Source organism: Copadichromis virginalis, linkage group LG14 (genome assembly GCF_057382275.1).
Source record: "Copadichromis virginalis isolate Kocher_CV1m ecotype Utaka linkage group LG14, C_Virginalis_male_GT1.1, whole genome shotgun sequence".
Taxonomy (NCBI): domain Eukaryota; kingdom Metazoa; phylum Chordata; class Actinopteri; order Cichliformes; family Cichlidae; genus Copadichromis; species Copadichromis virginalis.
Window position 1 is genome coordinate 25,395,199 of NC_140631.1, and position 16,934 is coordinate 25,412,132.

Consider the following 16,934-nt stretch of genomic DNA (forward strand, 5'->3'; position numbering starts at 1 on the left):
CTCCTAGGTCAAAGCGCCGACGAAACAAGATGGAGGCAAGATGGGCAAGTCCTTCTCATCGCCCTCGGCCTCAGGCGTAAACTGTCGAGACAGCGCATCAGCCTTGGCGTTGCGAGACCCGGGTCTGTAAGTGATGGTAAGGTCAAAGCGAGCGAAGAACAGGGCCTACCTGGCCTGTCGGGCGTTAAGGCGCTTTGCAGCCTGGAGGTACGCCAAATTTCTGTGGTCTGTCCACACCACCACTGGATACTTGCTCCCCTCCAGCCAGTGACGCCATTCCTCCAGGGCCATTTTAACAGCGAGAAGCTCCCGGTCACCAACATCATAATTCCGCTCTGCGTGCGAGAAAAGAAGGCACAGGGATGCATCTTACCGGCCACCCGCTGCGAGAGGACGGCCCCCACCCCTGAGTCGGAAGCATCCACCTCCACGAAGAATGGGAGCTCCAGGTGAGCCTGTACCAGCACAGGCGCAGATGAAAACAGAGCCTTCAGTTGACCGAAAGCCCGCTGAGCATCCAGAGACCACTGAAACAACAACATGGGAGAGGTAAGGGCAGTCAGAGGCAAGGCAATCCAGCCAAAGTTGCGAATGAAGCGCCTGTAGAAGTTGGCAAATCCCAGAAATTTTTGCAACTCCCTGCGATTCTTGGGCACTGGCCACTCAACCACCGCCTTGACCTTACCTGGGTCCGCACGCAGCCGCCCCTGTTCCACCACAAAGCCCAGGAAAGACACAGTTGGAACATGGAACTCACATTTCTCAGCCTTCACAAACAGGCGATTCTCCAATAAGCGCTGCAGTATGAGCCTCACATGCTCCACATGTTCTGCTGGGCTCCGGGAAAACACAAGGATGTCGTCTAGGTAGACAAAAACACAGTGGTTAATGAGATCATCATTAATCATAGCCTGGAAAACAGCAGGGGCATTGGTGAGCCCAAAAGGCATCACCAGGTACTCGAAATGTCCAAGGTGAGTGTTGAATGCTGTTTTCCATTCATCCCCTTCACGAATCCGCATCAGGTGGTAAGCATTGCGGAGGTCCAATTTGGAAAAAACCGTGGCGCCCTGGAGGAGCTCAAAGGCGGACGCCAGCAAGGGCAAGGGGTACTTGTTCTTGATCGTGATCTTATTCAAACCCCGGAAATCGATACACGGCCGGAGTGACCTGTCCTTCTTCGCCACAAAGAAAAATCCCATGCCCAAAGGGGAAGTGGAGGGTCGAATGATGCTGGCCGCCAAGGAGTCATTAATGTACCGTTCCATCGACTCCCGCTCGGGCTTGGAGATGTTATAAAGTCGACTGGTGGGCAAGGGAGTGCGGGGAATCAAATCAATGCCACAGTCGTACGGGCGATGGGGCAGAAAGTGAGGAGGCTTTGTCGTTGCTAAAAACCTGGGCCAGGTCATGATACTCAGGCGGAACACCAGACAAATCAGGAGGCGCAACAGGCTCCGCGGAGCCAGCGACCGTCGCACCAAAAGTCGCGGAGCGCAAGCACAAAGCGTGACACTGACTGCTCCACCCTGAAATACGGCCCGTGGCCCTTTCGATCTGCGGATTATGTTGTCGCAGCCAGTGATAGCCCAACACAAGGGGAGCATCAGGAGATTTAAAAAGAAACAAACTGAGCTGCTCCGAGTGATTGCCAGAGAGGGTGAGTGTGATGGTACGAGTGCGGTGAGTGACCGTAGTCAGAGGGCTGCCGTCAAGAGCCGAAACCTGGAGAGGTTCAGGGAGAGGAACAATGGGTACGGCTAATTTATGAGCTAGTGATTCATCCAAAAAACTCTGCTCAGCTCCAGAGTCAATCAGCGCGCTACACGGGTGAGTAAGGGAATGAAAAATCAGCTTGGCCGGACAACTGAGATGGGGAACAGAGTTAGCCGTAGCACCCGCCAGTATCCCCACAGCTACTGGCGGGCGGAGTCTTTTACTCGCTTCGGACAGGTATCAGCCCAGTGTCCCCTTTTCCCACACACGAAGCACTCACCCGTGCGCTGTCTTCTCCTCCGATGGGAAGCACCGAACCAAGCCCGGCCCAGCTGCATCGGCTGTTCCTCATCCTCCGCTGGGTCTTCTTCTTCCTCTCGCCAGTGAGAAGGAAGCAACCCGGTAGGCGCATTGGCGCCTCCTGCCAGCCGTCGTTCTTCATCTGCCCGTCTCCCAAACTCTCTTATATGATTATCCAGTTGAATGCACATATTAATCAAAGTGCTAAGGGGTTTAGGTAGCTCTTTCGTAGCTAACTCATGTTTGAGTTCTTCGTTTAGGCAGTTCAGGAAGGCTCCCCGGAGTGCGTTTTCTGCCCAGCCCGTCTCCTCGGCCAGGATCCAAAAGTCAATGGAGAAATCCGCGACACTCTTATGTCCCTGCTTTAGGGTAAACAAACGATTAGCAGCGCCATCTGCATCCGTTCCTTTATCAAACACACAGAGGAACTTGGTCAGAAAATCCTGGTAGGAGATATTTGGTTGAACATTTAAAACGGCTTGTGCCCATTGCAGCGCCCGGCCAGTCATCAGTTCCACCATAAGCGTGATCTTCGCACAATCTGAGCCGTAAGCCTGTGTCTGTTGTCTGAAAATCAATGAACACTGCATCAGAAAGCCTCGACTCTTTGTTATATCTCCATCAAACTTCTCCGGAACCGGTAATGTATGTTCTCGCCTAGGTGGAGGTGGTGGAGGCGAAGGGGGTAGTGGGCAAGCTGCAGCCACACTTACTGATGGAGTGGGTTGTGGATTTTTAGCTGAGGTGCCGGGCGCGGTGAGTAACATACCTTGAATGTTTGCAAGCACCTGTCGCATCGCTGTTTGTTCCGTCATGATGTGTTTCATCATGCTCTCATGGCGGTCCAAAACTTCGCCCTGAACGGAGAGCTCTCGTTGAACTGGGTTTGAGTCCGCTGAGTCCATGGCTGGCTGGAGTATTCTGTCACGGTTGTTAAAGAGTGGACTCAGGCGCGGAGCTCAGAAATAATGACAGTGCATTTATTTACAGTGCAGCAAGGTGACAACAGTTCAAATGTGCAACAATGGTGATAGTGCGTCCCTCCTTCCGTGTAAGCCCGTGCGTGGTAGTGAGTGCCCGTCTCTCCTCCAAGTGCTTCCTTAGTGTCCGTAAATCCTCCGTCAATCCCTGGGTGCACACACACACACACGACAGCAGAATGAGTACGAAGATCAGACAGCACTTCAATAACGTTAGCGACTCGAAAACACTACCAGGCTTAGTGCAATACTCCAGCGCTGTCTGTCGCTCAGCCACACCATTAAGTAGCCCTGCTGAAGATAGTAGTTGATTGGCAGCAGCTGGTGGATTGACTGCAGGTGTGGCAGCTCCGGGCGACAGCACTTCCGGGTCGGAGGTAGCCTGTTGCTAGGTTACCTCCTAACACATCTCAGCGGAGCCGGAGGGGAAGACAGGGCGATAGGAGAGACACATACACACGCACACAGATATACACACACTGGCAGGTCGACCGGTCAGGGCGCCGTCAGATCCTGACAAATAAACTATCAATATTTGTATCGATCCACCCCCCTATATTTTTCAGAGGGAGAAATCGCACTAATAATGTAGAAGTCTTCCTGGGTAGATGCTAGGTGGAACGGAAATGCTAGGTGAGGTCAGACGCTGGAGACTTGGGGGAATAAAGATTAAACAGACACTTTTTGAAGCTTAAAACACACCAGAAAATTGACAGACAACAACACATATCTGCATAATAATGTCCAACACCCTGGAGGACAACAAGGAGAATTTGGATGCTCTGAAGGAATACACTGACTGGTGCTTCGACGCTACAGTCAGAAAGAAGGCCCAGAGTTTCTCTTCCCCAGCCAAGAACGAGATGCTGTCTTCCAAGAGAAGTCATGGACCAGACGACCAGATAGCCAGGAGGAGCTGGTCGTCTGTTCGGGGTCCAGGCTGATGGGCTGCTCTGTTGTTGTGGGGCCGGGCAGTCTGCTTGTCTCCAGGGTTTAAATACACTGTGGTGAATTCTACATCCATGAATTCCAGATTGAAAAAGAAATCATGTCATACTCTTGGAAGAAGAGGCCAGTTGAGTCCAGGGCCCTGACAGCTCAGCTTAGGTTATTTGAGCTTCATACTGTGAATCAATCTCAGTATGCTGCTGCTACAAAACTGGTCTGACAGGTAGGATATTGGTGCACTGGACACGCCCGTCTCTGTGAAGCAAAGAAGGAAGGATTTACATGGGAGGTATTACGATGGGAGGGGGAAGATAGGCCTACCTACCTATTGCTTGGTTTAAGTTGAGTGGGAAACACAGTTGAGTAAAAAGCAGAGGAGACGAAAGGAAGGAGAACAAACGTGCTTAATGTTTCACCACCATGCTCCAGACTGTGTAAACCTGCACTGAAAAAGCTCCACCCACCTGCTCTCACCTCCACTCTACACACTTTGCTTTCCTGAGTCCAATGGATAAACATGACCCGGTAGGTTCTGATTCTTGCTGGCGTGTATTCACTCAATAGTCAAACTTCCCACTTAATTACTGTTCACCTGAATGATGGCTGTGTTTTCTGCTTCAGTTTGCATTGTTTTGAATTTAGAGAACTGTGTTGCTTGTGAGTATATGTTGCATTCTTCAGAAGGCTGAAGAATGTTGTTCAGTAAAGAGATTACAGAGCGAAAGATTTGACTTCACTTTCCTTCAGGTGTTATAGAGGCTTTCTGTCTTGGCTTATATAGTCTATATGGGCAATTATTTGTATTCTTTATTCAATTTTAGACTGTGTAATATAGAGATATGGTATAGATGCACGAACACATAAACAAATCCCTGTGTCTGTGAAATTGTGTATATTCCTGATGTGATGATGGAGGAAATAATGTTATTAAACTTCACATTTTCATTGTACTAACTCTTGTCTTTTTAGATAAAATAAAGAGAGAGATACCTGTAATTGCACCTTTCTGCATTTCATTGTATGTTCTGGATGTTGTGTTTGAATCTAGAATTATTAATTTTGCCCATACAAGGCTGGCAGATTAAAAAAGGGGGACAGTTTTAGTTTACCATTTTATATCAGATTATGTTGTAGCTTACCCTCAACTGTGCTAACAGAAGAAAATGGATGGATGGATTTTGTAATTTTAGATGACATGGTTTGTGTGAGTGATGCTGTCCTTTGTGTTGCATAGATCCTCTAATTTTTCCACCTTTTATTTATAATAATAGCTTGAGAGCAAACTGTGAAATATGACCGTGTGCACTATGCTGAGAAATATGACTATACCTCCACCTAATTCTGCTAAGGCATTTGATTACAATAAAGTAAGGTTTATGCTGCCTATAGGTCTTTAAAAAAAAAAAAAACTATACATCTTTGTTGGTGAGTAATGCTTGCCTTCACAGTTTCACACTTTTACTGAACTTAACTTGAAACAGGTTTAATAGCAAATCTAAATTTTGAGAACTATATGCTCGTCTCCCCAGTTTATGGAAGTGTGATCACATTGATATTAGAAAAAGGTCTCAACAGCTGAGGAAAGGCAATGGTCAAGCCCAAAATTTAGACTGCATAAAGGAAAGTATTTCTTTAAGGGTTATTTACCAGTGACCCTACCCTAATAGCACATCTTATTTTTTCTCAATTTCTTGGTGCAGTTCATACACAAACTGCAAACTGCTCATAGCAGCAGTTTCAGGATTGAAATCACTTACAACGTGACAAAAACTGTTTAAATAATGTATGTATGTATGTGAAAACAAACAAATGTTTCTCTTTCATGCTATAAGAATGTCAGGAGGTCAAATGACTCATCAGAAACTTGTTTTTTCACATTGTATGACTTTCTACAGAGGCTTAGTTGATAATGGAACAGGTACAGCCACAGAGCATTTAGCATTTGCAAACGTTGATATCACCAGCTGCGTTCCCACATGTCGCATAAAGAGCACAGTACTAAAATTAGCACACGTTTTAATTGCTGTACAAAAATACTTTTGCTTAGTTTAGCTGAAAATAGTTTCACATGTAAGTTAGTGACATGTTGGTTGGTAGATTTTGTTACCTTTAGACACAACCAGGCACCAGTAGAAGGTTTGCCTCATTAGACTGATCTACAAAATATATTTTTATTTGCTAGTAGGAAATTCCAGGTCTTTATCCATTGTTTTACAGTGATTTCAGATATGTAATCAAATTAAAGCTTGCGTGTCAGGTTTGTGACATACACATCACTCATGTTTTGATACTGCTGAACATCAATATATCAACACAATGTTTGGAATTGTAGCTATTTTCTGCCAAGACTGTTTTAATTTGTTTCCTAGAGATATGTTAAAGCAAATCTCTGTTAATTTAGCTCTTGGTTTTTCACTTGTACAGCATATCTGTTTGTCTTTGTAGGGACCAAGAGTTGATATTGGCTTTTTATTTTGATGAAATCCATGAGCCATGCTCCAGCAATGAGCATGGGAAAATCTTAGTAGTTCACACACTTTCAGTGTGTTATCCACAAGCTCAGCAAAACTTTTTCCTCTGTGACTGCTAAGAAAATTCTGCACAACCTAGTTGAGCTGGGTTCAGTTTCATTCGGAACCAATCATCAAACATCCCGTTCGCAGATTTCAGGACCAGCAAAAATGCTTTCCTTAACTTTGGTTTTACTTTTCTTGAGACCAAACTTATTTCTTAAATGCTGAAACATCATCGAAGTTGGCGAGTACTTGGAACATAATTTTCCAGTTTGGTGTCAGCCAGTAAAATCTGCTAAAATACAGGTGAAAGAGTCTCAGAAGGAAAATGCTTGTTGACCAGTGTTGTTATTCTTATTAGATTAATTTCCGGTGAAATTAATCTAATAAATTAATCAGACCATTTGTCATTAAAACAAGAAAACATGAATATTGAAGAAATCAGCAGAAAACTTGGTTTAAAACCAAAGATCATGCTGTTATTGATGAAGAAAATAACAAATCAAATTCACATTTTTCTGCCCAAATTTGATTTAGCACAGTGGACATAATTTATAAGACTTTAAGTACTTTGTAACCATATAACTAGGTAAAGATTGACTCTATCTGCATACCTGGTGTGAACACATGAGGATGAATCTTTTTTAACTTGTTTGCTCTAAAACAAAATTGCAGTCTATAACCAGTGCAGTCTTCTAATAAATAAATGTATCTTAATTTTAAAGCTTAATTAAGATTCAACATTATTTATGACCGAATTCAATTGAAAAAAATAATATTTTAAATAACAAAGAAAAAAGGGTTTTCTTTAACCAACAGATTCAGATTTATCCCTGACAAAAAATAGACAAACATCTTTTAAAGCGAAACAATGGGCAATGAACACCATGCTATGTTACACAAGTGCTACACCTATGGCAATTATAGTCCATTGTGCACACTCACAGGGTTTTTTACTGCTCCTGACTGGGTAGCAGAATCACCTGAATCACCTAGCCAGTAAGAGAAAACATACCTAAAATGCCATTGCACACTATTTCAAGGAAATGGTGCATGTGACACTGAAACACTAGCAGCACAGGCCAAATTCCTTTCAGAATAAACACAGCATGTGCAGTGATTCTCAAAGTGTGGGATGGGGGCCAGGGGTGATCATTGTTAATAATTGATAAAAATGGGGAGGTATGGCCCACAGACTAACTTTATCATCTTAGGAAAAAAGAAAACGAGACACCGGGTCAGTGTTAGGGTGCTGGATTGCTGGATTGTTCCGTAGTAGAAAGGCAATCAGAGAGATATTGTTATATGCAGTGATTCCAGTCAATGACACCCTAAGGTTGACAAATGCTTACTGGAACTTTTTTGTTGACCAAAAACAATACCACACCCTCTTAAAACAAACAAAAAGAAAAAATGCATTAGAAAGTGTTGCAACATCCTTGTTTTGCCCAGATTAACCTCCAACACTTTTGGGAGAACTTATTAAAGTAACACTTGCTAACAACGAAGTGATACCAAAACCAGTTATTTGGTAGATACAGTAGGGAAACGCACTACGGCTGACAGCTGCTTAGACACCATTCTTTTACTAAGGTGGCTATCTAACTAGTCAGTAGTCTGTGCCATGAGTCACTCCCAATGAACACATGGTAGACCTTTAACCCATGTGGATTAAAGTATTTGAGCCACTTATTCCTCTAAGAAAAACCCAGCGAACAAACTTGTTCTTAGGTGCATTTTTCCCACTATCATTTTGCACCAACTTGTCCCATGCAAGTCTCCAAATATGGATTAAGACCTTTGTTTGAAATTCTTGATATGGCTACTAGCAGAGACGATATCACTGAGAAATGAGGAACATACTCCTAAATCTGATCTGTTAGACACTGTTGCCAGGATACATCACTTCTTTCTTTGTGCCTATAAGGTTGTTGAGCTGGTGTAGACTTGATAACAGTGTTTGGATATCATGGAGGACAATAGGTTACATGCAGACTCTTGACAACCACAAATGTGCAGAGTCTTAACAACAAGAAACACATATGGATGATTTACCATTTTAGCTCATGTATGTCTAATTGTATATATTATACCTAATATATATGCCTTAGAACATGACTTAGTACTGGAAAAATCCTTGTTGGCAAGCACAGGGGTCACCAGGTTTTTACTTATCTCAGGAAGGCCCACTTTGGCCCACTTCTCTTTACAGAATCAAATCCTTTAGTTTTCTTGGCTGCTGCTTGGCAATTTGAAACTTCAGCTCTCTCCACAGATTTTCTATATGAGTGAGTTCTGGCTATGCCCCTGCATGACCTTGACCATGGTCTTGCACATGGTGGTGGTCAGAGTCAGGTTTCTAGCTAGGCTGTAGAGGACCAAATACTAATTTCCCTCATTGACATGCAAAACAATTAATAACTTTGATTTAATTTGGTTGAAATTCAGAACGTTCAGGTTCTCCCCATTAAAATAAAACTACTCTCAAGATGAGCAAACATAGAAAGCAAACAAACAACATCTTGTGCCCAAGGAGTGATTACATAATATTGGACATAGACTTCACATGACATTGTTTGTTATTCCAGTTAGAGATTTTATCTTTGAAATCTTGCAGAGTATTTGTTTTGCCCTCATTGTTTTTGTCTTTTTCTCTTAGGGCACCCCCCCTCCTCCCTACTACTCTGTTGCTGTCCACACACAGCCACCCCTCAGGTCTTATGAAGAGGTGGTGTATGGCTTCGGTCCAGGGATGATGCCCCCAACCCAGCCACGTTACATCCCTCGGTATCCATCATCTGTGGCTGTTCCCCAAGTCTCACAGCCCATCACAAGTGAGTTATACCCGCTCCTCCCATATTTTCTAGGAATAAAATCCACGTATTGCAAATGTACAAACAAAATAAATGCTGAGTCAGAGTCGCTCCAACGATCATTAATATGTGTGTCACTATATGCTTTTGTTCTGACTGTGTTTAGTTCCAAAGAAGAAAAAGGGATGCTGTGAGAGCAAGAAAAGGTGCATTGGTGTGTCGGTGTCAGTCCTACTGTTGCTTGCTCTGCTGGGGGTGGCCATTTGGCTTGGAGGTATACTTTGATCACTGAACAGTGTCATCAAAACTTGTGAACTAAGTTATTTGAACCTGTTGTATCTGCATGTGAATCTCAGTTACTTACAGTATTTTTGTGCCCTTGTGGTCCTAAGAGTGTAAGAATTTATCTATTTTCATTTGCTCATTTTTGTGTATGTTGGTATTTAAAAACAGTATGAAGCATAAACTCAGTTATTAAATGTCATTACCAGTATATAACACATTATTTTGCAACTATAAATAAAAATGGAATGGAATTATATGAATTTTTTTACTTCCACAGAGATTTGTTGGCACTGACAAAATGTTTTCTCTGTGTGGTCCGTTGCATGCGGTGCTCACTTTGAAAATCATTTATGTTAACTGGAGTACGTATAAATAGTTGCTGATATTTATTAAGTGAGATGGAAAGTCAATTTTAAGATGCATATTACTGTTCTTATTTTATTTCATTATTTTGTTTGTGTGAAGGATAACAATAATGGCACACTCTACCTCTACTTACTTTAAAATCATTACTACATACTCTCCAACCACAGTTGTGTACGGCACCAGGAGAGCAACATCAGTGATCCACTACGATGAGCATGATGGGAGCAATGATGAGAAAACCCAAAGTGCAGTTTTGCCAAAGGACAACTGCCCAAACAATACTGTGATTTGTGATGGAAAAGAGGACTGCCAACATGGCACTGACGAAGCATACTGTGGTAAATCAGCACACTCATAAAGAAAGAAGATGAAGTAGGATTGGAAAATAACAATAATAATCTATGGAAGGAATATGTATCAATATATGTAAGAATTCTTAGGGGATCCAACTTAAATCTGAATCATGTATAATTGTATTGGCTTTATTCATATTATACACTCTATGTAATGCCTAACAACAAGGTAAATATATTAGAAGAATGCACAAGAAAGGTCTTGGCAAATTAAACATTTTCTGCAAAATGAAAGCTAAAATTGCCTAATAGTCACATGTGCACATAATGGACTTAGGAGATTTAAGGTGTATTCTTTTTGTTATCCCTTCTTGTTATTACTTCTCCAGTGAGGTTTGGTGAGGGAAACAGTCTGCAGGTCAGAACAGCCACAGATGGCCGCTTCCTACCAGTGTGTAACCAAGGGTGGGATGACAATGAAGCCAAGCAGATCTGCAAGCGGCAAGGATTCAGAAAGTATGATCACCACTTTACCCTGCCTATTATTGTCATAGCTCACCTAAAATGTATTGAACATCATGTATAAAAAAGTTTAAAGATAGCTGGGTGCTGGTATAGTTCAGTAGAACAGGCAACCCAGACCATTGCAGAGGCCTGGGTTTGCATACACCCTGAGGCCCTTTACTAGCTGTCTTCTCTCTAGTGCCCTATATAAATAAAGGCTAAAAAGTTTAAAGGCAGCTGAGAAAAAATTTGGATCAAAGGTAATCTTCATAATATATCTTACCATTATCTATCATCATTTAGACCTAGCACGGGCTTCATGAATGAGTGATTTAGCTTGTCATTTGGAAGGGTCGATTTCAACAACAGCCCTTAAACACGTGGGCTTCAAACCCCAACCTGTAATTACCCACAGAGGTTCATGAAACATCACCTGATCTGCTGCTGTGTTTAGGGTTGAATTGATTCTCCACAGGAATGACTACCAGTGGGGCATCTCAGTATGATAGAAGCGCAATTAGTTTACAGATTCACTCAGATATTAACTGCAGAAAATGGTCTCTATATGTGCACGTTTATCTAATCATTTTTCTCTCTGTCTCCAGCGTCTATATGACAGCTACAATTCAATCAGATTCCACAGGTTTAACACTGAACAACAGTACAAGATCTGCTCCAATCCAGGCTCGGGTAAATGTCAGGTACATATGATTTGTTGGTTAACAACATTAGCATTGGTTGACTGCATGTACCCATTTTAACATGTTTCCCTTATTGTGGCAACATGCAGTTCTCCCTGTCCGAACAAGCAGACTGTCTCCCTGCAGTGTGTGGGTAAGGAGCCTCCATCTGTTCCTACAGTCATATGTCACACACTTTTTATTTCTTTTTCTATGTCTGCCTTACACCCAGTACCTATGACTGAAATGCAGTTATTAGCCAGTGCAATACTAACAAAAGTATCTGAATCATTTTCTGAAAATTTCAAGGTTCAAGCATTTTTCTGTTAGAATTTTTGATAGCTTTGGTCAGTACACACGGTCGCAATCATGGGGATGATTGCTGGCTGTACGGTTATTCAGATGATGATAACTGACAACCTCCAGGAGGGTGAGCCACAGAAGGTCACTGCTGAAAAGGCTAACTTTAACAGGCAAGATGAAGCTTTGAAAGGATTGTCAAAGAACTTGGCAGAGCTTTGAATTTGGGAAAGAGGCTGCTATTTTAGCATTAAGAGCCACCAAATACATCTTGATATTAGGAATGTGAGAAACAATATCAAAAATGTCTTACCTGGACTTTATGTCCAACGTCCTTTTAAAAGATCAAATTGCATTTCGCATTTCATTTGTAAATCAAGGTCCTGAAGTCTGGAGGAAAGAGAGGACAGAGACAGAATCCAAAGTGTTTGAAGTCCTGTGTGCTTTTGCTGTCTATGATGATTTGGGGCACCAAATCATGTCAGTGATATTTTATCATATCAAAAGTTAATGCAGCCATATACCAGGAGAGAGAACTTCATGAGGACTTGATTTCTAGTTGGCGATTCCTTTTCCTAACGGAATAAAAACCTATCCACAATGCCATAACTACTGCTAAATGGTTTACCAATCGTGATCAGAATGCTGATAATCATTACTGCATTTGGCCAACCGGTCTGATCTGAATCCCAAAGAGAATCTATTAGACATTTAAGAGGAAGAAAACCCCCAAAATACAGATGACCTGAAGGCCAAAGCAAAGTAACTTGAGCTTCAATAACATCTCCAGATTGCCATACCTTCGATTCCAGATTTCTATAGATTTCTATAGATCATGATGAACTATAAACCCAGGACCCACTGCACCAGTGTAGGGTGCAACAGTGGATCCAATGATTTAATCCCAATACCTAATGGCAGTCAGGGGGCCATAGTCTAGCCTGCAGAAGTCTGTTCATCCTCTCATTGATATGGTTCTCCAAACCATCATATCACCATAACATACAGGTTTCTCTAGACCCTTTCATGTCTCTCAGATATGGTAAGTGTGAACCTGCTCTTACCTGCGAAAAGCACAGGGTGCCAGTGGTGGGTCTGCAATTTCTGGTAGTGAGCACAGGGCCAATAGTGGATGTTAGGACCTCATCAAAGCAGTTAAGAAAACCCCTCTGCTACTTAACTGGCTAAAATTTGGCCTCATAAAATCTTAAGACTTGTTTAAAGTTGTGTAAAAATTACTCAAAGAGTTCTTAAGTTATGGCCACAAGGTGTTTTGTTAGGTGACCTTGATAACATAAAACATTGTGACTCCTATGAAGATCTAACAGCACTGCAGCAGCAACGCTGGCACATACAATGTATTTTTTTCTGCATTCATCAAGGATAAAACTGTATGCTGACAATAGTTTTGTTTCCCTTTCTTTCTTTTGCATGGTACCTTGCATTGTTGTCCAGATTGTGGTAAGCAGCAGGCCACGTCCCGGATCATTGGTGGCACCATAGCTAAAATAGGTCATTGGCCTTGGCAGTTGTCACTACAGTTCAGAGGATCCCATGTCTGCGGAGGAGTCCTGATCTCCCCTGATTTTGTGCTTTCTGCTGCCCACTGTTTCCCAAGGTGACAAAAAAAAAGAAAAGAAAATAAAACAAACATACCTTTGTAAATGTTTTATCACACTCTCTTAAATTGACCATAGTCTACCTTAATAAACTCTCTGATTCCTAGAGTCTGTACATTGTAATTGTAGATATTTTAAGGTCCAGCTGCAGTTAACAATTCAAAATTCATACATTTTAAAAACCATAATGCCAATTATTCTGTGCTGAAATCTACATTAATCTGTTGCTGTCCATTGAAGAGTGTTTTTCGGGGTTTCAGAGACAACTTGGCTCTATCCCCTCAGAACTGGAGAGTATATGGTGGAACGGTGTCGCTGAACAACCTGCCTGTTCCGTACTTTGTTGAGAAGATCATAGTCAATGAGAACTATAACACTAAAACAAATGACCAAGATGTTGTTCTTCTCAAACTTACATCCCCAGTCACTTTCAATGGTTAGTTGCATCTTTACATTCTTTAACAAATGTGTGTAGTCATCCAACCTCTATAGCTGTGTTCAGATTTTAATAATCACATAAGCATGTGTGTGGGCATCATGTTGGAAAGCAGAGTGTGTGAAGGATTTAATTGCTTCCTCCATGGAAATATCCAGCACAGAAATCCTTCGATGATGAAACCTGTGTTTAATAGCACTATGGAGAGTGTTATGCATATATATTCTGCACAGTATAGTGGGGGAAATAATTATTTGATCCCATGCTGAATTTGCTCAAAGAAAGGAACAGTCTTTAATTTTTATGGTAGCTTTATTTTAAGCAACCATACACATTACATAAAGTTTTTCCAAATTCAGCAGGGGATCAAATAAGTATTTCTCTTACTCTCTGCTGTATATAGTCTACAGTAGATTGTGTAGATTATTAACAAAAACAGGACACTAAAACAATGTGCAGGATAGTAATAGCAATGAAAATATTTCCTTTGCTGCTCAGTCTGAGCTTTGAAAGCCTGTGAGTTCACAGTCAAACTGTTAATCTGCTTTACATAGTGAAGTTGTTTTACCGTATATGTACAGATCTATCTACAATACTATCCTTTTGAGCACACAAGGCGGCTGATGTGTTGGCAAAATTTAAATACATATTTTTGTGTTAACCAGATAAAGTTCAGCCTGCTTGTCTGCCAGCATATAACCAGAACTTTGTCCAAGGAACTCAGTGCTGGACCTCGGGTTTTGGCACCACACAGGCCGGTTCAGGTAAGCAGAAATTCAGAAATGTTAAGTATCTAGAAATCTAGACTAGAAATCTAGCAAATGACCAAGTTTTAGTTATTCATGAATGTAATTTATTTTACTGAATTCCCATGATTTCCATACTAATGTGTTGGGCAATACAGTCTGCCTTGCGTCTGCATTACATGTTTAAGTGCTGTTGTTTCCAGTAGTGTTTGATTGTTTTACTGTAGATAAGGCTTTAAAAGTTTAGGTTTGGTCTATGAGTGACGTTTAGCCATTTTACTCACTGAAACTAAAGCCTTAAATTGTAGGAAGTTAGCACCCACCCAACGCATTGATAGAACAAAAAACAAACAAACATGAGCATAAATATTCGCAGCCTTTGCTATGGCACTCAAAATATGTCAGATGTTTCTACAACATGACTGAAGTCCATCTGTGGTAAATTCAGTAGATTGGACATTATTTTGAAAAGCACACATCGTCTATATAAGGTCCCATAGTTGATGGTGCTAATGAATTGTTGAGAAAGAATTGTATGGAGGTATAGATCTGGGGAAAGGTGCAGAAAAAAAAGAAAAAGAAAAACTTCTGCAGCATTAAAGGTTCCAGTGAGCATAATGGCCTCCATCATCCATAAATGGAAGAAGTCTGAAACCATCAGGGCTCTGTCTGGCCAGTCTGAGGTACTGGGAAAGAAAGGCCTTAGTTAGGGAGGAGACCAAGAACCCAATGATCACTCTGACAGAGCTCCATCTTTGCTCTGTGGAGATAGGAGAACCTTTTAGAAGAACAACCATTTCTACAGCACTACACCAGTCAGGCCTGTAAGGCAGAATGACCAGACGGAAGCCACTCCTCAGTGAAAGGCAAACTATTAAACATTGCTGATGCAATTAAAAAAAAAAAAAAAAAAATCTGCAAGCTGAGAAAGACTGGGGAAGGATTACAAGAAAGCAACATCAGGGAATGATGAGAAAATAACCAGTATCTGTTGTCTATATAATCATCTGATGAAAAATATGCTTGAAAAAATAATGTTAACGACTGATGGGTGGGTGACAACTCTCAATCAATAAACAAAAGACTGCGAAATTATTAATCATAAAAACTGAAGAAAAATGAAGAAAACAAACAATGCACAATTTCTGTTGCTTAGACGGTGCAACTCACAATAATGTATAATATTTACATCAAGCTACTATTGTGGGGTATTATATTGCCATGGAAAGGAAACAATGACGTTTTTTTGTTTTTTCTTTTTTTTTTAAAGGTGTTGTCTCGAAGGATCTGATGGAAGTGAGTGTGGACATCATTGATACACGGGTGTGTAACAGTCGTGATGCTTATGGAGGTCTGGTGACCAATAATATGCTTTGTGCTGGGAAACTCGAAGGAGGCAAAGACTCCTGTCAGGTGAGCAGTCAGTATTAAGGAACAGCTAACAGAAATCATATAAGTATGCATGGATTTGACCATCTAGCAAACTTTGGAGTAACATTTCTGTTAATCAAGTATAATATATTTTTCCAGGGTGACAGTGGTGGACCTCTGGTATGCCAGGGAGAGAGTCGCTTTTACCTGGTGGGGATTACCAGCTGGGGAGCTGGCTGTGGTGAAAAAAACAAACCCGGGGTTTACACCAGAGTCAGTAGTGTTCTGCCCTGGATCTACACAAGCATGCATGTAAGAGTGAAAGCAAAAAGAATAAATAAGAACTAGAAGGGGAAGGCTTTCTCTATGTTAACTCCTCCTTTGCCTCTTGCAGAGAGCTATGGTGTGACATCACTTTGCTTCCTGCTGGTGTTTTCCTCCCAATGAAGTTGTCTTGAGGGAGTAGCAGCATGACAGAAATGCCCACATACATTCATTAAAGTTGTGCTCATCATCTATACTCATCCCAGGTCACATGGATTTAATATATTTTACACTACCCACATGTATACAAGCTAATCAGTGCACTGACTTCAGTCTTTCAATTTTGATTTTATTCTTTTGTGTGTACTAAAGCTTATTTTTAATTTAAGTGAGCTTTAAAAGCAGATTTTTTTTTTCAATTGTATCTTATTGTAATTCAATGAAAGGCTTTACTGAGGTTCTACTGAGATTTCCTTAATCAGTTTGTGGTTGATTAATGTATGATTGTGTATGATTAATTATTATGAAGGTGTTTTTTTCTCCCAGGAACACAATTTTAACTGTTGTGTACCATATTAAAATCAAAACATTTTGTGCATTACCTTGCACTTGAGTCACTAAGCAGTGCACTTAAGCCACTACTCATGTTGGGATTTTTCTTGAAATTGTTCTTGATTGTATGCCATTTTTCCGTATTCTTTGTTATGTTCATGTCATAAGTTTGTGAAGGATTGCGCGAATAACAAACACAACATATATCAGATAAAGAAGGAACCATCCACTCCCCTTTGTTGTGGTGT

At 41.5% G+C, this 16,934-nt stretch overlaps 2 protein-coding genes across 2 annotated transcripts; one reads left to right on the plus strand and one right to left on the minus strand.

The window, feature by feature from the left end:
* Positions 1-17: 17 nt before the first annotated feature.
* On the minus strand, positions 18-3,603 carry LOC146694040 (uncharacterized). The gene is made up of 4 exons (XM_085430121.1): positions 3,231-3,603; positions 1,997-3,144; positions 170-862; positions 18-81 (listed from the first exon to the last, which is right to left on the minus strand). Exons 2-4 carry the CDS (start codon positions 2,919-2,921, stop codon positions 71-73), a joined length of 1,629 nt encoding a protein of 542 aa, XP_085286247.1. The 5' UTR covers positions 2,922-3,144; positions 3,231-3,603; the 3' UTR covers positions 18-70.
* A 672-nt stretch (positions 3,604-4,275) lies between these two features.
* On the plus strand, positions 4,276-16,920 carry tmprss13a (transmembrane serine protease 13a). The gene is made up of 13 exons (XM_085430122.1): positions 4,276-4,469; positions 9,117-9,291; positions 9,437-9,544; positions 10,089-10,259; positions 10,604-10,730; positions 11,324-11,419; positions 11,509-11,552; positions 13,154-13,316; positions 13,578-13,753; positions 14,419-14,517; positions 15,770-15,912; positions 16,030-16,182; positions 16,265-16,920. The coding sequence occupies exons 1-13, from the start codon at positions 4,452-4,454 to the stop codon at positions 16,277-16,279; spliced, it is 1,488 nt and encodes a 495-aa protein (XP_085286248.1). The 5' UTR covers positions 4,276-4,451; the 3' UTR covers positions 16,280-16,920.
* Positions 16,921-16,934: the final 14 nt, after the last annotated feature.

Excerpts from the sequence above, each read along its gene's own strand:
- LOC146694040 (XM_085430121.1), bottom strand. The coding sequence starts at position 2,921 with ATGGACTCAGCGGACTCAAACCCAGTTCAACGAGAGCTCTCCGTTCAG. Across the intron at positions 863-1,996 it reads GAGGAGAAGACAGCGCACGG|ACGACATCCTTGTGTTTTCC; the intron begins GTGAGTGCTTCG and ends TTGTCTACCTAG.
- tmprss13a (XM_085430122.1), top strand. Across the intron at positions 10,731-11,323 it reads AAGCGGCAAGGATTCAGAAA|CGTCTATATGACAGCTACAA; the intron begins GTATGATCACCA and ends CTCTGTCTCCAG. Across the intron at positions 13,754-14,418 it reads ATCCCCAGTCACTTTCAATG|ATAAAGTTCAGCCTGCTTGT; the intron begins GTTAGTTGCATC and ends TGTGTTAACCAG.